This window comes from Ambystoma mexicanum, chromosome 7p (assembly GCF_040938575.1).
Source record: "Ambystoma mexicanum isolate Mex_15411 chromosome 7p, UKY_AmexF1_1, whole genome shotgun sequence".
NCBI classification, from domain to species: Eukaryota; Metazoa; Chordata; class Amphibia; order Caudata; family Ambystomatidae; genus Ambystoma; species Ambystoma mexicanum.
In genome coordinates, this window is record NC_090939.1 from 231,912,002 (window position 1) to 231,934,158 (window position 22,157).

Below are 22,157 nucleotides of genomic sequence, written 5' to 3' on the forward strand. Positions count from 1 at the left end.
GCACAATTGACCGTATATATATATATATATATATATATATATATATATATATATATATATAAAAAGGGGGGTTGCGGGGGGTTTCCCCCGCAGATATGTAACAATTGACCTTCACAATTCGGTCAATTGTGCAAAGGTCAATTGTGATTCGAACAATTGTAGTTCGAACAATTCGTATACATCCACTCGTTCTACACATGAATGAACATCCATTATGAGCCTACAGTGATTGCAGTGCATTATAAGCGCAAACCTCATGTTTCTTGAAGAAGCTTACAGAAGCTTATACAGAAAACAGAGATAATTTAAGATGACAAATAAACACAACACATTTAAAACAGTCATAACAGTGTTTTTTAAAGCGAAGCATTGTAATTACTTGGGCAGGAGGTTTGATCCGTAACAATCCTTAATCAAATCCTTGATCCTTAACAATAAAAAAAACATAAGGTGGTTAGTAGGATGCAAGCCGCAGGGGGAATTCTTTCTGCAAAGATTTTCAATGCTCAGCCAGTTAGATTTATGCTGAGAACCTACTAAGCTCAAGTAGAATCTGTTGCACTATATAGCTACATGGGCATAACACAGGGGGAGCTTTGCAAAGGAACCAAAACAGTTGTAAAAGATTATTAGGCCCTAGCACCTTAACCCCCATTTTTGCGTCCAATAAAAAACGGGTCTGCAATATATTGAAGACTCAGTAACATTGAGGCCAGGTCATTCCCTGCTATATGTCTGGTTTTATTCTAAAAGCTACGTTAACCCAGAGAGTAATATCTGATATCTGGAAACACTTTGGCAGTCCCCTGGATTAATTCAGAAGATGGCAGGATACATTTGGGATAAGCTTGGTCATCAAAATTCGGATGCTGCTATTGGAATTCTATGAACTGCAGAGGGAGCAGGGGGAATTGGTAAAAACTGATCAGAATGCTGGAGAACCTCTCTCACCCCAATGGGATACAACTGTATATGAACGGGTCCTCATTGTTTAATCGTCATGATACTAGGTTACGTTTCAGGTGTGTTCATGTTAATCCTGCTACGCTGTAACGAATGCTGTAGATAACAGATCCCCTTTCCGCCCAACAGAAATAACCACTAACTTTGTATTATTTTGCCTGGAATATAAGGAAATTAGGAAAAACAGCTTGTCCCAAGTGAACCAATTTCCGACAGTGTAGACCTGATTTTCCATACTTACTGTAGGAAAATTCTGCCAGAGTTACATACAATGTACTTAATATATTTGCACTGTGTGTTATGACAAAAACACAATGGGATAGCTGCTAAAGTAACTTTGTTGCTATCTGGATCACTGTAATCCACTCTATTTAATGATTGTTTCTTTGATATACGTCAGTGGTGTTAAAAGAAGTGAATTTGTAATATGATATTTTGTGGTTATAAGTGTGTATTGTGCTTTTTTTGGTATGTGATTATTCCATGATTAAAGTAGTGATTTAGTGATTACAATGATGCCTCTCTCTTTGTCTCGCGTGCACCCTTGTTATATCCTCCTGTACCTTCAAACACTCCACCCCGCACACACGTAACATGTGGGAAAAATAAAGTTGTTGTCATTGCCTTCGTCCTCCTCACGTGGAAAAACAATCAGCCGTCTGCAACCTTTGGCTCTCCAAATGTTTTGGACTACAACTCCCAACAGAACTATCCAGCATACTCTTTGAGAAATGATCATGGGAGTAGCAGTCCAAAACATCTGGCGAGGCAACCGTTACAGACCCCTGATCTAGATGATTCAAATGGCTGTCTACACTCAGCACATGGACATCCAAAACCGCCCTGACCGAATCTAACCATTGCTATTCTTCACATCAATTTTCACAAATCCTATGTCACTTTGTGGCCAGTTGAACAGCATCCCTAGCACCAGTTCACATCCCGTAACATTTTTAGCACCTTTCTTAGCCTAACGCCTCTCATTAAACTACACATCAAAACATTCTCTGCCGCAGACCTTCCTTTTTCCAGCCTTCCGATATCACAGACCGACGCACATTAATAGTCCTGTACACCAGCCCTTGATAAAACAACGCTCTCAAATAACTTAAAATGGGGCTCATTATAGGTTTGCTGGTATCCTGGTGGTAAATCCGCCAGGATACCGGCAAACTGAAATATTGATACCGACACTCAGTGCGATGGAATGTCCACCGGATTACAAGTGTCAGTGTGTGGCGTTAGTCCCCATTCCATGCAGTCCCATAGGACTTCATGGGGGCCTTTGCCGGTATTACAGGCGCCTGTAATACTGGCGATTCTTGCCGGTAGGGTGGCGGAATAACCTCCGACTCTTAGCTGGAGGCAAGTCCACTACCCCATTGGCAAACGTGTATTTTGCCGGTGCAGAAACGTGCCGGAATACGTTAATACTGGCACATTAATTCCACACCAGCCAACTTGTAATGAGGCCCACTTCTGCCAACATGGGATGCACACTTTTTCTACAGCACCAAACATAGCCCTTTCTTTAAGCTTATGGTGCAGCCTTGTTGTGCTGGGAGCTAATGACTTGCCTAGCTCCTGTCGATAAACCTGACACAAACCACTGTTCCCTTAAATCCTGCAGCCAAAATCCCCAGATGCCTTTCTTCCACCAACTCATGCACCTCCAATGCTGGGCCTCTTAGATCCCCACCGTATGAGGCACGTGAATTGGAGATTCTACCTGCATTGCCATGATTGTCAGAAACCAAGCTTGTGATCTCAACGGCACTACCTTAACTCGTACTCCTAAAACCAATGTATCTTCGTAAGAGTCCTTGCTATCAATGTGAATAAGGGAAATTGATACATTCTGCCCCAGCATCTGCTGATACGCATCAAGTCTCTGTACCTCAGTGTGCAGGCTCCAACTGAAAATCCTCTCTACCTTGGCATTCAATTTGTTTGACAAAAGATCCACCTCAGACAGACTAGACACATCCTCAAGCCTCTGAACACTATCTTTCTAAACTGCAATCATTTAAATCCCTGACTCATTAGGAGTTCTAATCCATCACCAAATTCTTGAGCCTTGACAAATACTCTGCCTCAATGAAAATGCTCTTGTCCAGAGAATAATGTTAGAATTACTTTTCTAATTCTGCTAACATTGCCAAATGTGGTTCCCCTAACTTTTTCACATACAGTAGACACACTGTGCAGGCCCACAAATATTGCACGTTGCACCTTGTCCGTTGGCTGACTCTTGGCTGTGAATGAACCCCCAAAAGTTCCAAACAGATTATCGGTCCATTTTCTCCTCTTTGATTCAATGTTCTTGTCAAGATCCGAGTCCACCTCCCCTTTCTCCTCACCTGACTCCTCCGAGGTAAATTCGTAAGGATCCGTCTTGGTCTTGCTGGGTTTCACTTTAGCTCTTGGTCCCTTGCCTTTCTGAGTTCTGGTCTTCTTTTCGTGAAGGTAAGGTCTGGCCCCTCCGGAGGCCACTCTGACAGAGGAGTAGGCCTGTCACAGGGGAACCCCAGGGGGCCAGCCTCAGCTCTAGGGAAAAAGCCCGTAGGCAGAAAAAACCCTAGTCCGTAGGTGGGTTCCGAAGATGGGGTCTTTAGATGGTACAAATCCTTAAGGTTGAATTTCCTGGATATTAGGTAAAAGGACGTACTCAGTGCTACTGAAGAAAATGTCAAGACACAGAGTGGAAGGGTCTTAAACCCAGAGCGAGAGATAGGTAAGGAAAGGAGGATCAAATATAGTCTATGAAGGTTAGCTGAGAATATGAGAAGAATATCTTGTCGAGTCAGGAAGAGGAAGGTAGGTATGTTCTGAGTAGCCCAAAACAGCATAGTGCAATATGACTACGGCGGAGAAGGAAGGAAGAACCCCGCCGGGAAGCAGCACGCCGAGAAGGCAGGGAGGTAGGAGTAAGAGCCTGAAACAGCGTAGTGCAATATAACCACGGCGGAGAAGGAAGGAAGAACCCCGCCGGGAAGCAGCACGCCGAGACGGCAAGGAGGTAGGAATAGGCAACGCAGAAGCGGCAAAGCGCAGCGCTTCTGCGCTCGTTAGAGACAGAATATACAAGACTGAAGGGCTGAGAGTGCCGCCGATAGCGGAACCAGCTAGGAAGCTCCTGTTAAAGGACGCGGAGACCCGTGCAAGAAGCACCTCCGTGGCCGGAAAAGGAGGAAGACCAGGCAGCAGTAATGTTAAAAAAAAGAAAGTTAGAGCGAAGGGATGAGTGCGAGGAGGAGAGGCACCGTACCAGAGACAGCGGCGGTGACCTCGAACTAAAGTAGAAAGCTAGCGAACACGGGAAAAAAAAAGGCAACGGACAGAGATATTAACGCACAGGGAAGGAACAGAAGGTATGATATCAAGGGAGTAAACACAGGATGGCAGTAGTCCAAAGTCGGAGCGTTGAGAAAGTAAACAAGCCACAGATACAACGCGCCGAAAAGTGGGCGGAGCCTGGTTATATAGGCTCCGGCGCCAATTTGGGTGAGGACTAGACCGTTCACCGTCGGAACTGCCAGCGGTTCCAATGTTTCCAATCCTGGATCCTGACAGTTCTCCTGCCATCCCCTCTTCATATTGCACCCCACACTTCCTATTGAACTCACTTCTGACTATTGCAGCATCTGGTACACCTCCACATTTTGCCTGCCTTTCTAGGCATCCAAGTAACTCTACCACTAATGTATACCTCACCTTGCATCCTCAATCACTGTCACAACATCTGAGTAAACCATGAGAAATGTATGCCATTTCAACATCCGATAATTAAAAAGCGCTGGGAAAATAGCCTACATGGAAATGCTCAACAAAAGGACAATTTTGGTCAGCATCTGAATTATATGCATGTGATGAGCTTGACTTTCCTTGAATCTACCTCATTCATTTGCTCCATCTGGTGCCTGAGGATAATCTATGTGGACTGGATGTTATTATTTAATCTCTTTGCAGTCTTCCATTCCGCAGCTATCGGTTTGGTTTCCCCACCCCTGCTGAATGTGTGGACCAGTTTTCAGAACACGGGTTACCCTCAATGTTTGCTTTTTGCTAAACCCAACCCAGCATAAACCTTTACCACGAAAACATATCCACAATAATGTGATCCAATACCCTCTGCATCATGGATGTACAAAAGGCAAGAAATGTATCTTTAGCCGGATTTTAGACTTTATTTCTCCGAGTTCAACACAAAACCCAGTTCTCTTACAACCATACTGCCATCCTTGTATGTCTGACCACCATCTGTTTGCTATGATATGATTGGTTATTTATAACGCGCTTAATACCCAGAGGTTTCTAAGCACGGACCCGTGGATCGTACCTGTGTTGCTCCGTGTCGTCTTTGTCTTGCTTCCAAGGTGAGCATGTTGCCCCTGAGCTATCCTCCCTCCTCTCCTCCCGAGACGATGGCCATAATAGAAATGTTGACCAGATAAACTTGTATTCACCCCCTTTGTTTTTTAACCATATCAGCATCAGCCTCCTCTCTTGTGTGAAGCACCACAATTCCGTAATCAAAGTGAACAGTAAACAAATAGACCAGCACTTACTTCTTCCTCATCTGAACAGTGAGCAGTCTGGATCTGCCTCACAAACCAGTACTGACAGATTTGCATCTTCAAATCAAGCAAGCCATCGAATCCCCACTCTGGAGTGTGTGTGTGCATCAACAAATGCATAGCAAGTCGTGCAATACTCTCAAATATATTATTCATCTCATCACTGTTATTTTTTTTCTCCACCAAGAAAATATTGCTCTAGTGCATTGGAGGCACCCTCTGGAACATGGACTAGCATTCCCTTTTCATTCAATTCCTGGACTTCCTTGTCGAATAACCCTAGCTACGGAGTAGCTATATTATTTGCTAAAGGTGTCCTGTTTCAAAGCCCAGACATAATTAAGAAATCCTGGGGGAGATTCCTATTAAAGGATTAGCAACAATGTAGGCCCCAAACGAGAAACAAGAAGAATTCTTTGACCGACTTACTCCAACCTTGGCAACCCTTGCAGAGGGCTATGTTATGATCAGAGGCAATTTCAAGGTAGTGCTTGACCCGATGAAAGACAAATCATTGGCTCATTCTCCCTGAGACTTCAAGAAAGCTAAAGCATTAGCCACATTACTGATTGAGAGAACCAGGATTACTAGACATGTGGCGCTTTCAACATCCTATGAAATAAACTACACATTTTTCTTTCATGCACATTGAGGTAATTCACCAAAAGACTGCCTGCTGATGTCTTCAATGCTCTGTCCATATTTGTCTACTTCAAGTATAAACAGTAGACAACTTTCAGACCATTCACTGGTGACTATAGGTTTAACAATAGATAGGCACTCAAAAGACCAAAGACACGTTGGCGTATGAAAGATATCATGCTTCATGACCCCAATAGATAAAAAAGAAATTGCAGAGGTTATCAACAGTACTTTCAAGGAAACGGTTCACTATAGGGGAATGTTACATGTGAGAATCAATTAGCTTGTGTGAAAGCAACAGGGTTACTCAAGGGACAATTGAAAGAAGAGATATCTGAGAAAGAAAAAGCTCATGAATCCAAAGGCTCCTTAAATTATGTGCACAAAGTGCAGATAGCAAGGGGTAAACTGGAGCCCCACCTAGTCAGGAAAACAGCACATATAAAGCTTTACACCAAACAAGTGTATTATTCATGAGTGTACAAAAGCCAATAACTGTGTAGCATATCAACTGAAGAAACTACAAACCTGGAACGTCTACCTTGCATAGAGGATTAACTAGGATTACCACATTATGAAGAAAAAGCTAAATCTGACATCTTAATAGCTCACTTTGGGAAACTCATGAAGGGCTTACATTTAGACCACACAAGACAAAATGACTATGTGGCCACAGAAAATCTCCCACTGATGTCTGAGGAGGATAGTGAAGCATTGGAGACCTCATTTGCCAAGGATGAAGACAAAGATGTCATTAATCCTATGCTGAGCAATAAAACTCCAGGACAGGATGGGTTTCTTCCCACATATTATAAAGTATTCAAACCACAAATATTCAAGACTCTGGTCAAGTTACTTAATACTATCCAAACCTCTGGCCAATTACCACCCACCATGATCGAGTCAGTGACAGGCTTGTTACTGAAACCAGGCAAAGAGTGTGAGGCTTATGGGTCAACCTCTCTGTTAAATGTAGACGCTGAAATCTATGCCAAAATCCAGGCAACTTGCCTAATGAGTGTCCTGCCCTCACTGATAGAGAATGTGGCATACCAGAAGATTTAAATTAAAGAAAACGCCTTACTGACCCTATTGCTAATGGAGAAGTTCCCTACCTAACAAACTAAACCAAGGGTGCACGTCAAAATTTGGCAAAATTATAAATCTTGTTCTCTGTCCAAATCCTAACTCCTAAACTGGCCCCACCACTTAGAAAAGCAGCTTTAGGGGAAAGTGTGCAATATAGGCTGCCCTGAGTGTTCTTTACTCTGCCATTTCTCAGTATTTCCAGGAATCTCTCCTAGTTTCAATTCCCACAAATGTTTAATAGGAGACAGATCTCCTGACTACATCAGCTTGTATCCATCTTGTCAGAGTTGCAAATAAATTCAAGTATATGGCATACACTCTGAAGTTCAGAAAAAAAGGTCAATTCTCTCTCTGATCGCAGATTAAGGGATATGTCCTTAACCCTCCTCCACCAACTATGTGGGTCTCTCCCCACGAGATTCCAGACTTGCTTGGTTCTGGTTTCCCTTTGGGATGATTCCTAACTTGCTTGATAGGATCATCCAGGCTCCCTGGGTTCTCTTGTTCCCAGTTTCTCACTTGACTCGTAGGGGTATGTGTATCCCTTTCTAGTATATCTTTCTATTGGTTTTTGGGTGTGGCTTTCAGCTGTTTGGCTGATTCCCTCATAATACCTCTTATTATTTATTTCAGTGTCCCTCGCTGGACCTGAAAAGCCTTTTAGGGATCTAGACTCTATGTTCCTTCTCCCAATCTGGTCTCTGAGCCCCCTCTACTGTGAGCAACCTGCATACCTTCTCTGTAACAGGTCCTGCTCCAGAGAGGTGACTTTGACCCAGTGATGCTGGCATTCTCCTCAGCTCCTGGGCTTCCTCTCCAAAACGCAAGCAGGAATGTTCCTTCGCTCGCCCCTATGCTGCTCTCTGGTTTTGCGTAGTGTGTGCAGGGACTCGGTCATCTCTTGCTTGGCAGGTTTAGCATGGTTTCCGGGGCTGTGCCTCGTCGGCCACGTTTCTCGTGCTCTCTGGCTTCTCTCCTGATTTCTCTACGGATCTCCCTCTGCACCTCCTTCCAGGTCTTTCTCCGTGCCACAGTCTGCTATGCTCGGCATCGCGGCTCTGCCTCCCAATGACGTTGGTACATTGGAGGCTCGCCTCTGCATATTGTTTCTCCACGTCCATTCAAGGGGGAAAGTCTTTTTATTCTTGCTACCAGATCCAAAAGGGGTGTTCTTAACTGTCAAGTCCATTGAGAGGCCAGCATTGCCTTGAGGCAACTGTTCAAATGCACTTTCTACAATGCCTCCTTAACGGAATGGGAGTCCCTGTCCCCTAAGGGAGTCTCTCCCAGTGAGGTCCCACTTTCCCAAACCCCTATAGAGCATTTTGCTGAGCGGGCTCATTCCCTACCTTCAAATAGGGTGGCTCCCTCCAAGGAAGAAGGGATGAAACCTCCAGATAAGTCACATGAAAGATCAGGCTTCATCATAAATAGAGCCACACATTATAACATAAGGTGATCGTCCGACTTGACAGAATATGTTCGACTTGATAGAATGCGTTAAAAGGATGGGCAACACTTTTCCATACTGTCCATGGATGCCAACACAGTGTTCGATAGACTGGATTGGGGGCATATAGAAACTGTGGTCGAAGCCTGTGGATTTGACCCAAAATTCACAAAATGTGTATTAGTGCTTTCAAAATGTCCAGTAGCAGTGGTCGAAGTGAGCGGGAACGGTCGGAAGCAGAGTTCCACTACTTTTATTTTTTACTTTTTGCTACCATTTTCACCTTTCTGGAACTGTTTGTTGTGAAGTTAAAACACATTTCTTCACTTTGCCACCCAATCGCTTTACAGCTAAACTGAAATCTGTTTCAACTCAATTGGCTGTCAAGCAGCGTGGCTGCAACCCTTGAACAATGTGTTGCATGTAGCTCCCCGCCTGGGTCCCTGTTCCACTGCATTTCTTGGTACACTTCTACCACTGCCCTGTACTAAAATAAAACACAACGGTACCTTTACTGTTGAAATCCCAATTGCTAGAGGACAAATCAGCCCCCTTTCAACCCTTATTTTGGCACTGTCCGTAGAAACACTTGCACAGAGAATCAGACTCAATATTCAAAGATTTAAATGTGGAGCGGAATACTCGTAAAAGCTTCCAGTACTCAGGAGGTCTCAGGCTTTACCACAAATTACACAAAATCCAGTGGCCTCAATATCTGCAAACCCCACAAGTTATGGACATGTTAGAAGAACAGTTTGCTGTTAGATGGACAAACACACACAAAGAATATTTGGTTATCTGCTAAAATCAACCTTTCTGATTTATGCAAGGCAAATATCCCTCCCCTATCTTAGGATTTATCACAGGACCTACACATGTGGACCACCAAGAGATTCTGTGGCAAGGCAGAATGATCACAATTAAAATGAACATATGCCCAAGACCTTTATAGGCTTTTAGGAATTTACCAAGAGAGATTACCAGAGAAAACAAAATGAGAAGTACAAAGTGAACCCACTAAACTTGTTTGGGCAAATTGAAGGCCGAGAATCACTACAAAAATCCTCACACGCTCCACTGCTGAAGGATGGCTTGGGGTTTGTAGACCTTAAACAATAGATGTCCACATCCCAGATAATTAACATATTGGAATGGTCCAAAGCAAAAGCCATAAAGGAATGGATGTCGACAGAACGCATGCAGCAGGAGTCCCACTTAATTCCCTCCAATGTTTAAATAAAGGTAGCAAAATACAAGGGGTTCTACCATTAAAAGAGACACAATACTCAATGCAAGTTTGAGACAGGGCCCTTCGATTCTTGCAAGTAAAACTGGGTTTATGACCTTGTTCACCCATAATACGAGTTCTCCCGAGGGTGGACTGGAAGAAGTTTCAACAAAGGGGTCACAGGAGCTTATTAAAACTATTGGCTTCTTCATGCATGGCACCCCTCTATGTAGAAGCAAGAACAAAATTCCAACTAGGGCAGGGTGAAAGATTCAGATACACACAAATTGAGCGTTGGGTTTCACATCCAAGGACATGGGCAGCTGGGCTGAGACAACTGGCACCACTCAAATTGCATTATATAGAAGACAAAGAGAAGGGTAGGATGTCAAAGCTTTATCGTTTATTAGAAAGAAACAAGCTGTCTTACATGAGCAAATAGAAACTGAATCTGAAATTAAACACTACGAATTGGTCTGGGATATTGACAAAAGCAAAGAAATCACCTAGATATACGATACAGAAAGAATGCACTTTTAATATTATATTCAGATTGTACCTCTATCCACGAAGAATATGCACCTTCCAACCATCTAACCTCTGTGCTGGAGAGGTTGCAAAAAGTTGGGCATTTTTGGTGATTGTGACTACGGCCACAAATATTTTGGAAAGAAATATTGGCAAAAATTCAAGAAATATGTGGCCTAGTCCTCCATATGGACCCTAGGATTCTGATCCTTGGAGATAGTGGAGACAATGGGAATAACCGAAAGGCAGGACCTCTGACGTTCCTGATATCGGTTCCATGTCATTTCATTGTGGAATGTTTTTTTCGCAGGGTTTTTAACCACAGATTTCTTTAACGAAAAAACTCATCCCCCATTCCCCTTAACATATTTTTCTAACCCCCCTAAAAACTTTGATTTCTTTTTCTCTGCAGTACAAAAAATGTGAAAAAAACATCCCGCGATGAAAGGACTTTGCACCCTGATATCACGCATGCTTATCGAGGCTAGACTCCCCTTGGAACAGAAGTGCAAAGATCCAGGTGGCCCTCAAACAACAAGGTGGTGGAGTAAAATCGGGGGGAGCTGTTTGAAATGGAAAAGGGAACAGCAATACTCACAGATCAATACATACGTTTCACATGTTATGGCCCCCCCCCACAGTTGATTACAATTCAAATTAAATACCCTTCTTACCCAAACCCCAAAATCGATTGCTAGCTACAATACCTTAGTGATCAATAGAATAGGCATAAACCTGCCTCAAAATGAAGTAGGATCAATCTGTTATGTTATCACTTGGATTTTCTATTTCTATTTATGTTTCTGTTGTTTTTATTGACAGGCAAAAAACCATTAGGCATCAGGGCGCTACACAAACCAAAAAACAATAACGGCAACAGACAAGAAACACCACAAGAGGGCCAAATGTAAACTCCAGGCCCTACCTAGGCAAATAACAGAGTTTTCAAGCCTTTCCTAAACGCAAAGTGATTCTTTTCGATTCGCAGACCTCTGCGAATTCCAAGCCTGAGCCATCAATACAGGAATGGAGCGTCCATTTCCTCTAGAACTCTTGAACCGGGGAGTGCTAAGGCTAAGTGTGTCAGAAGACCGTAGGTTCCAGGCCGGTATATACATTTCCAATTCCTCCTTCAGGTAGGAGGGCGCGTTTCCAAACAGACACTTATACCTTAGCATGAGTATCTTGAGCTGAACCCTCTCAGCAACCGGGAACCAATGGAGCTCTTTCCTGGCCCCAGACACCGTTTCGCTCAAGCAATGTTGCAAACTGCTCGAACCGCGTTGTTCTGGATCTTTTGTAGCCTACATAGGCGTTCCTTACTTGCCCCACCTACCAAGGAATTGCAGTAATCAAGTCTGGGTAAGACAATGGCTCAAACCAGCTTCTCGCGTTTTTTTAAAGTGACAAGACAACAAATCTGTCTCAAGACCCTCAAATAATAATTTGAGTTTTTAACCACATGGTTCACATGGTCATCCGCGTTAAGCGATACTTCCATATAAAGTCTGAGGGTTTTTACTTTCTCCGCCACAGCAATGCGACCACCATCTGCATCAAAGCTCTTATAAGCAAGACTCAATGCTTCCCATTCATTCTGTTTTGGTGGCATTTAAACATAGCCACCAATGCATAGAATGATGCAGGCCTTTATTATTTGGTCGTCTCCATTTTATATGTTGTATGTATGATGACATTTTATGTGACTCTCTGATATTATTCCGTTTTGTTTTGTAAAAATAAAAATATAAATTGTGGCACAAAAAAACCAAGGGAAAGGCAAAAAACCTCATGGTGTTCTTGGACAATGACATGTCTGAGAATTAAAAGTAAGGCTTCCATTACCAGTGTATTTTTACACCACACCAAACAAAACAAATAACAATGTTGTTCGAAGAGTAAAGGTTTGTGGTGGTCAGCATAATTAAAACCTGGCTTGGCTACTGCAACAGGGTTTTCAAAGTAGGAATCGACGTAAGGATGAGATAAGCAGTAACTGGTTATCTGGCATCGGAGTGAGCAGGAACTAGCAAAACAGCGTGCTGCAAATCTAACTACCACATGAGGTGCAAACAATACTTTTATTATGATTATATATCACCCATTATGCCATCAAAGTCTTTTAAATGTATCCTAGTACTCCATCATAAGCATTCCCAAACACACTGAATTAATTTCAGATGTGTATGTGTGTATAACACCATATGACCTAGGAGTCAAGCATAGCTCCTGGTAGCTGTTGGTGTCCACCCAACCAGGCTCCAGTAGGCTATAACAAGGGGCTTAACAGCTCCAACCAAGCTCTGAGCAATTTCGAAATCTACAATGGGCTTCCTTGGAAAAGTGGGGGAACTGTTGCCAGCCAAAAGAGCCCAGCTATGCAAATCTCTCTAATGGTACGTGGTGGCAGCCAGAGTCCCATTTAAGAGGGACTGTTTGGTTGTTTTTTTCTGCAGAGTTTTAAAAGTCATGAGTAATTCGGTTGGGATGACTGGCCAATTCAGAATCAGAGAATGTGGGCTTTACTCAATTGGCAGACCTGGAAGGAGGTGTAGAGGGAGACCCGGTAGAGAAATTGGGAGAGAAGCCTGAGAGCATGAGAAACGTGACTGACAAGGCACAGAGCAGTGCAGTCAACTAGGCCGAGCTGCCCCTGAAGGAAGGCATGAACACACAGAGGACATGGTGGCCCTGGAGCCTGCATTAGCTCACTGAAACTTACACCCTGTGGCACCAGATTTAATCTGCCCCTGTGCTCCTCCCAATGCCAACCTGAACTTGTAAAACAATTCCCCATACTAGCCTCTGGCAACACCAGGCCCCGCTCCCACACCTCAGCCCTCCTTTAGAATTCATCTGACATGAACAGTGAAAAGGGGCTTGTACAAAGCTCTTTTTCGCTACTCCCAAGGTGGGAAGCTGGTAGAGTTTTTTTTTTAATGCAATGTCAAGCACGGAGAGCAGAATAGCATCAAAGAAAAACGATTTCTTAACGCCACATTAGGACCTGCATTGCTTGAAGCAGGAGCTAAAAGCAATATTTCCCATGCATCAGGGTCAACCCGCCGCAAACACCCCCATTAAGCGCCCTCACTACACTCAAGTCATTAACTTGGTGGCAGCTGTTACTAAAAGGGGTTTGCAATATGGCCTCAGTCTTTCTCCGCAACTTGCTATTAAATTCCATTAAGGAACATTTGCTCAGCCAACCAAGATTTACTGGTTGTGCCTCTTTCTACTCAGGCGTCTTTAGGGAAAAAGGTTCCATGGTGCGGAGTCCCACCCCTCCCGGCCACGTACAGTGAGCGAAAGCTTTGGGTGGGGCGGGGTTTAGGATAGACCTTAAATAATCTATATTTCTCCTGGGGGCCACCTTCCATTCTCCATGCAGTACAGTTATCTGCAGAAGTTAAGTCTGTGATATTTGCGCTACGCAATTGTCCTTCACTCACTTGTACACATGAACATATTGAATTCCATCTGGGATTTGAACGCCCAGCCCTCTTTTCAGTTTTGGTGGCGTTTAAGCACAAGCTATAAGCCAAAACTATTGCATCTTGTAATACCGCTATGAGGGAGAATGGATGGCATGTGAGGAGATACACACATCTTGTGGGTGTTGTTTGGTTATTTATCCACCCACTGGCTGCCCATGCCCATGCTAATACCCATGCCCATTCCCACACAATATCTGCCCTTTTCCACCTAAAATAAAACCTCCTGGGATACTTTTGAGCTTGCTCGGTTATGCAGTAGCATCAGACTTTGGACTGCCAGTGGTGTTTCTAAGCAGTCTCCTGGGAGTTAATGGTTTCATTGCAGCTATGAAAATGTGCAACTGCTATAAAAAGAATCTTAACCAAGTGCGCCATCAGCCAATTGATTTGCATATCTGTTCCTTGCACTGAACACTCATTGACAAAGTCAACCTTTTGACTTGCGTCTATGTATCAGATAAGCATTTGCCAGACACTCCTACATTGGCAATGCCGGCCTGGCAATACCAGTGTCTGGCACATGCATGTCATAATCCCACCCTTTTCCAGCTGTCCAGGTAGTGCCTTCATGGCAGTGCCTGGCAACTGCCTATCGCCTGCAGACACAAAAGCCAAACCGTTTGGCTTTGCCAATGCTTGTTTATCTTCTCTTATGATCATGGAGTCATAATTACAAAAAGACAAACTGCACAATGCAAAGATAACATCACGGTTAGACACACCTCAGCAGAATGGAATGGGCCATGTTGGCACCTAGGCAATCACTCACTCTTACTCTGCTTGCTTTGTACTGGGGTGTGAAGACTAACATAGGTTTCCGCAATGGCAATAGATCGTTTAGGCACTGCGGCTCTCTAGGGGTTTTGGGCTACAAGTTCCATGATTCCTTCCCATTCACTATACCTTCCAAGGTTGATGGAAATTGCAGTCATAAACATGTGGAGAGCCAAAGGTTGCAGTTAGAGTCTGTTGCTAGTTTATTTATTTATTTATTCGGATTTGTAAAGCGCGCAACAGCCCCAGAGCATTGTGGCGCTTGTTACAGAACAATTCTTAGTTACAGATAAGTGAACATTTGCAAATTACAGTATGGTGGTTATTTTACAGACAGTTAATGCTAGCGGTTAGGTAAAACAATTGCAATTTACAGTACGGAAAGTGAAGTTTTGAGTCTTCTTCGGAAGGCAAGGAGCGAGTTTTCTGCTCTAATATCTGCTGGTAGTGCATTCCAGGATTTGGCGGCGATGTATGGGAAGCCTATCCCGCCAGCTGTGGCCTGGGTGATTCGCGGGATGTGAAGTAGGTTGGTGTATTGTGTTCTGGTGGGTCGTGTAGAGGAGGATTTGGTAATTGTCTCTGATAGGTATGACGGTGTGGAGAGGGTGAGGCATTTGTGCGAGAGGGTGAGAATTTTGAAAGTGATTCGCTCTTTGACCGGGAGCCATTGAGCTGATTGTCTGGACTGTGAAATATGCTCCCTTTTCGGTTTGGAAGGGTTTTCGTTTTTTCTGTGACACATGCCTGATCTAGTGTGTGCTCTAGCATGACACATTGAACTAGTGGCATTTGTATCTAGGGTTGTAAAACATTGAACATTCTAATTGCATACGGCTAATGGGACAGCTGCATGTTATTCCTACCGAGTACTACAGAGCATCAGTGTTTTTTCGCTGGGTTTTTTACTGCACATTTTTTGGGGAAAAAACCATTGAATTTTTTAGGGGGGGTTAGTAAATTATATATATGGGGTGTGGGTGTTTGGGAATGAATACAAATTAAAGAAAATTGGGAGGTTGGGGGGGAGCCCCCCAAAAATAATGTAAAAAAATTTGGATGGGTTTTTTTCGTAAAAGAAATCGCGAAAAAAAAACCTTCGATGAGATTACATGGAACCCAGCAGATGCAGTACAAAATCAAATGTGTATAGCCCGCCTCAAATGAAATCACCTTTGAGCGAATGTAGCTGTCAAGGATTTGATCACTGGTTAAAGATACTGGAAGAGCATGTGAAGACAGTAAGATTGGGCTTCATGGTAGGTACGGTGGTAGGTACGGTGATAGGTGGGATGCATGGTAGGTACAGTGATAGGTGGGCTGCATGATAGGTAAGGTGATAGGTGTGCTGCATGGTAGGTACGGTGATAGGTGGGCTGCATGGTAGGTACGGTGATAGGTGGGCTGCATGATTGGTACAGTGATAGGTGGGCTGCATGGTAGGTACAGTGACAGGTGGGCTGCATGGTAGGTATGGTGATAGGTGGGCTGCATGATAGGTACAGTGATAGATGGGCTGCATGGTAGGTACGGTGATAATGGCGAAGACAGGTGGTATTTTGAATGTATGCCGTTTTCAAAACACCACCGAATTACTGGCTGAGAGCGGATGGAATATTTACGGCAGGCGGTGCACAGAAAGTACTGCTTGGGGTAAATATCGGCTACTCACGCCGTGTAGCAGTTTCTGTGTACCCCACCTCGGGACTATCCCATGCTTATCCCAACTTCATTTAAAATACCACTTTGTTGTACTGTTACCACTGTTATGAGGCCCTGTCACCAGGTTACAAATGTCTACATATGCTGGTCTTAAGGAATACCTGGAGTCACAGATGGCCTCAAGAACACACCCACTCTCGAAGACAGTTCAAGGGTTATTTGTTCAACGGACAGGGGCTCCTTAAGGCCGTTCCTCACTATCTAATCTAGAGCTGAACGTTCCCATCCCAACCCAGGCGTATCTCAACCCCAGGATGGTCACTAGAGATCGGTAACCCCTACTGTCTACAGCCTGTCTTACTAAAGGTGAGGGCCTAAAGGCAAACGCCTTAACTATCCAAATCCCCCTCAAGGAATAATCTAGGTGGTCCCTGCTCTAAAGTACCTGGGGTTATTTAAATTAGATTTCTGGGTGCCTTTCAGACACTAGGGCTCCCATTGCTCTTCCCTTAAACGCCTGACTCTGCACATCACTAAGCATATACCATTCCTATAGTATGGACTAGCTAAGGCATGAGAACTTGTAAGCTCCTCTTCCATCAACCGCGTTTCATCACAAATTACTTGTTACGCGCTGTGATGCTGCCTAGCTAGCTTTGTGCTGTAAAAACAGAAAAATACAAGATGCGTGGGAGAATCTATTTCAGTAGTTTAGGTCACGTGAAGATTGCGGCCCCCATCTTTGAGAGCACTTAGGACATCTCCACGTCCAGCCCTGGAGGGCCCCTACCATAACAGGCTTTTCGGATAACCATCGAGTAGGTAAATGTTCCCCATTTAAATTCACTGCATTTGAATGTATTTTATATGGATAGTTCGAAAAACATTATGTAGATTTTGCTTTTGGGTATCGGACTTGGGAGTATGCCTGAATTCTTTCAGCAGGGTGCAAAATGTGCACTTGCCACTAGCCATTGGCTAGTGTAAACTGACTTTTGGCGAGTAAGAAATGGTGTGCTGTTTGTGTGTTTAGAATTGAGAGGGGACGAGTGACTTTATGGCTAGCTTGTAACTTGTACCTTGAAAATGGTACCCCTGCTTCCAGCAATGATTATCATGAGGCCGGGAGGATAGCTCAGGGGCAACGCGTTTGTCTTGGAAGCAAGAAAACGCATAGCAGTCAGATTCGAATCCCGGTCTTGCGCTTAGAAACTGGTCTCCAGTATTAAGCATGTTGTAAAAGAACAATCATAATTATAAGAAGACCATTTACCATGAAAGGGATTTTCTACCCTGAGTGCCTTTGCCATACACCACAGTGAACCAATCCCATATTTACTTTTTGCTACAGAGAGGTTTTTCTAAATGCTGCCCTAAAAGCAAAGATTCCTGGTGTTACCTTTGAAAGCGATTCCGGCGTTGTTGATAAGAACATCTAAGCCTCCATATTCCTGCTTCAGGAAGTCCCTGAGAGCATTGATGCTTTGGAGGTTGGTGATATCCAGCTGATGAAACAATGATTTTATACCCTCCTGCTGTAGTTTTTGCACTGCTTCTTCTCCCAGCTTGGGGTCCCGGGCAGTCATGTACACATCCCCATCAAACTGCTTGCACATAGCCCGCACAATGGCCAGACCAATGCCTTTATTGCCTCCCGTCACCACCGCAACCCTGGCACTGCGTGACATTCTCGCGCTGTGATTGTATGTTTTTCTGAAGACGTAAGATGACCTGCAATAGAAAAAATACAGAGAGAGAATACACAAAAAGTATGGTATCTATTAAAATACTCCACATACAGAATGCATTAAAATATGCCTCTCAGCTGTCCCTCATTGGTAAGCTGTCACTCTCTTTGAACTCGTTCCACCCTCCCAACACTCTACGAGTCTCATATCCTCTCCTCCCAGTCCCCCCAGCAAACCTTCATCACTTACCTAACAATGTTTTCTCTCTATTGCCTCAGTGGAGAAAATAAGGCTGCATCATCCCCCTTAGAGACTCTGCTTGTTCAGAGTCATTTGTTACCTAGTCAACTGGTCCGCACTGCGATGAGATGTGTTCCCTGATATCTGCTCTCTGCTTTTCGTACAGCAATATTTGCTCCTGAGTAAAGCGTGCTGTGCTGTATGCTTCCTGCTATTCACACTGTGATACAGTATTTGGTCTGTACGATCCACACTGTGATATAAGAGCCCTGCGATCCGCACTGTGATACTTGATCCATGCTATCCCCACTGTGATATAATGTCCCTGCGATCTACACTGTGATACTTAATACATGATATCCCCACTGTGATATAATGTCTCTGCTATCTGCACTGAGATACGTAATCCATGCTATCTCCTCTGTGATATAACAGTGTTCGAAATTGAGGGGATCTGGCAGCTATTTAGCTCCTGCTTGTAGCCTAGAAGAGCTTGGTTAGCTTGACACCAACCGCAACCAGGAGATACTTTTGGCTCCCCAAGCTAACTGATACCAAACAGACACACCTGTGTGAATTTAACTCTGTGCATTTGTGACAATCTCTAAATGAACATTAGGACACATATATATGACATTGTAAGTTTGAAAGGAAATAAATAATGGGCAAAATGATATGTTTACATCTTGTGTGGAAATATTATTTGCTGAACGCTATGTTCTAGCTCGTCGTTCCCCAGTAGTTGCTCCTGGTCACTGGTTAATGCGCAATAACCAGGAGATGCGTTTAGCTCCTGCTTATCCAATCTTAATTTTCGAACCCTGTATAATGTCCCTGCTATCCACACTGTGATACTTGCTCCATGCTATCTGCACTCTGACATACTGTCCCTATCTGCACTGTGATACTTGCTCCATGCTATCCGCACTGTGATGAGGTCCCTGCTATCCACACTGTGATACTTGCTCCATGCTACTTGCACTGTCATATAATGTCCCTGCTATCCACACTGTTACTTGCTCCATACTATCCCAACTGTGATATAATGTCCTTGCTATCCACACTGTGTTACTTGCTCCATGCTATCCGCACTGTGATATAAGGTCCCTGCCCTCTGCACTGAGCTACTTGATCCATGCTATCCGCACTGTGATATAATGTCCCTATGTGCACTGTGGTATAATGTCCCTGGTATAATGTCCCTGCTATCCCTACTGTAATATTTGCTCCCCACTACTCACATTGTGAAAATTGCTCCATGGTCAACAGCAATGCAACGCATGCCCTCTGTTACCCGCAATGTGATACTTACTCCCTGTTATTTACATGGCAACAATTGTTCCCCGCTACTCACAATGTGATATTTACTCATTGGTTAAGTGCACTGAGATATATGCTTCCCGCTCTTTTCGTGCTGTAATACTGTCTGCCTGCTAGCCACATTTCATATGTTCTCACTGATAGCCACATTGCAGCCTGTTACTAGCCTTTTCAGACTCCACCATAAATTACCCTACCACATCACTCAACACTCTACACTGACTCCAACGAGTAGAATCGCCATAAAGCACAGGCAAGGCATGTACAATTACCCGCGTCTGACAGATATTCACCGACCTCCGCAGATAACGCTCAAACACGCCCCAAGAAAACAAGAAGTTTACTGCACACAGAGCCTGGTTCATTCCAATCTGCAGACATCAACACTATAGAAAATCTTTTTTTTTATGCTAATGCATTGTTAATGTGATGCATTTTCAATTGTCTTTTATCTGATGACAAACAGTGAAAGGTTTGATTTCACGCAAAAGCAGCAATTAAGACCAAATAAACAATTGCTCCCTGTGCTACTGACCAAACCCATCCAATATTCGTGCAAGTCCGAAAGCGCCAAGAGTCAGCCAATGGAAGCACTTTATATATATAAAACCCAACTTCAAAACATACTGCACGACAAATCACCAAGCGGCAAACCACGTCAAAAACATAGGGATGTGGACCTTCACGCTGACTTCAAAATCAATGCAACGTAAAAAATAGTTAGCCCTGATGCAGCTCCCGCGTTCGTACTTAAAAGAAACTTACTTTCTGTTCCTTGCACAAGCGCTATCCGAGCTGGAGGCTCCCTCGAATGCAGCTACAAGTTACTCATTGAGCACTTCCTGTGTCTGCCCCGAGTACAGCAGCATTCGCGCAGTTTGTTTCTTTAGTGCGCGCGCACAAGCTCAGGCTCCACACATCTGCCTCTCCCCGGTGTCTGCCTGCTAGCCACATTTCATATGTTCTCACTGATAGCCACATTGCAGCCTGTTACTAGCCTTTTCAGACTCCACCATAAATTACCCTACCACATCACTCAACACTCTACGCTGACTCCAGCGCCAAGAGTCAGCCAATGGAAGCACTTTATATATATAAAACCCAACTTCAAAACATACTGCACGACAAATCACCAAGCGACAAACCACGTCAAAAACATAGGGATGTGGACCTTCACGCTGACTTCAAAATCAATGCAACGTAAAAAATAGTAAGCCCTGATGCAGCTCCCGCGTTCGTACTTAAAAGAAACTTACTTTCTGTTCCTTGCACAAGCGCTATCCGAGCTGGAGGCTCCCTCGAATGCAGCTACAAGTTACTCACTGAGCACTTCCTGTGTCTGCCCCGAGTACAGCAGCACTCGCGCATTGTGTTTCTTTAGTGCGCGCGCACAAGCTCAGGCTGCACACATCTGCCTCTCCCCGGTGCCTTCTGAATTCCTGCCGTTTTATGCATTTCGCCTGTGTGGGCAGAGGATTAGTGCTTGTTTTTGTTGCAGTTCAAATTTCTATTAAACCTGCTCGACCTGCTACACTCACGCATGCCCCGGCAGCACCCTGCGGCTGCGTCACGTTGGTTTCCGTTGCTATAGAGTGGTGTCCTCTGTTCAACACGCTGCTTCATCGAGTCAGGATGAATCAGCAGCTTTCAACCTCTGTCAAGTGAATCTGGCACACCCCAATCCGCAAACACATGCGTGTGGACAGAAGAGATCGTATCTTGCCTATTTAATACGACACTGATGACTACACATTTGTGATTGCAACGTGTGCTAAGTTTCACATTTCTGCCTACAATGACTATGCAAAGATGAGGATACTTTGGAAAGGCTGGGTAAGACACCAACTTGGAACTAGTCTTCGTAGGACACGTTACAAGGTGACACCATTAGACACCTTCCTGAGACATCCATAGACCTCACATCAGAAACCCATTTGCACAATATCAAATAAAGCAAAGTGGTGAGCTTAACAGGCAGCTTCTTTAGGCTGAGACAGGAATTCCCACAATACACCTCAAAGAGGCAACTCACACTTCACACCCCATAGCGACAAGTATGGTGGATCATGGGGGTTTAAAACCTCACCACTAACACCAGCCCAGTCAGACAACCTCATAAATCCTGAGGACCATGAGTCTTGAATGAGATCTGCAGCCAATCATTAAAGGCCATTGATATTCCAGTTTACCCAAAACTCTCAAGCCCGCCAAGCTCAGCAACCTTCACTCTAGAGAATGTAATTCTCCCAGGAGATCTGTCAGAAGAAGCAGTATTTGGGGGAAGTAGGATTAGAAAATCTGAAGGACGGTCCAGCAGGGCATGACATCATGTGTGTGTCATCTAAAAGGCAGTCGCCAGCACTGAGGACGAGCGTGCTCTTCTTACTTTGGTTATCACCCACGCTATCATGGCAAATGGGGGAAAAGCATAACCTTTTCCTAAATCCCTTGGCAGCAGAAATGCATGGTCACTGCTATGAAAGGATTTGGCCTTCAGCT

The 22,157-nt window shown here is 44.1% G+C and overlaps 1 protein-coding gene across 2 annotated transcripts in view; it reads right to left on the reverse strand.

Annotated features, from left to right (window-relative positions):
* The window catches only part of LOC138525853 (carbonyl reductase [NADPH] 1-like), a 58,592-nt gene extending 37,444 nt beyond the window's left edge, over positions 1 to 21,148 (reverse strand). The window contains exons 1-2 of one of the 2 annotated variants that reach the window (XM_069636121.1): positions 20,915 to 21,148; positions 17,810 to 18,141 (exon numbers count right to left, since the gene is read on the reverse strand). In XM_069636121.1, coding sequence (XP_069492222.1) covers positions 17,810 to 18,098 — 289 coding nt within the window. In that variant the 5' untranslated portion in view covers positions 18,099 to 18,141; positions 20,915 to 21,148. Of the gene's footprint in view, positions 1 to 17,809; positions 18,142 to 20,423; positions 20,601 to 20,914 lie in introns of those variants that run through there. The other variant, XM_069636120.1, reaches the window with a different exon arrangement.
* Positions 21,149 to 22,157: the final 1,009 nt, after the last annotated feature.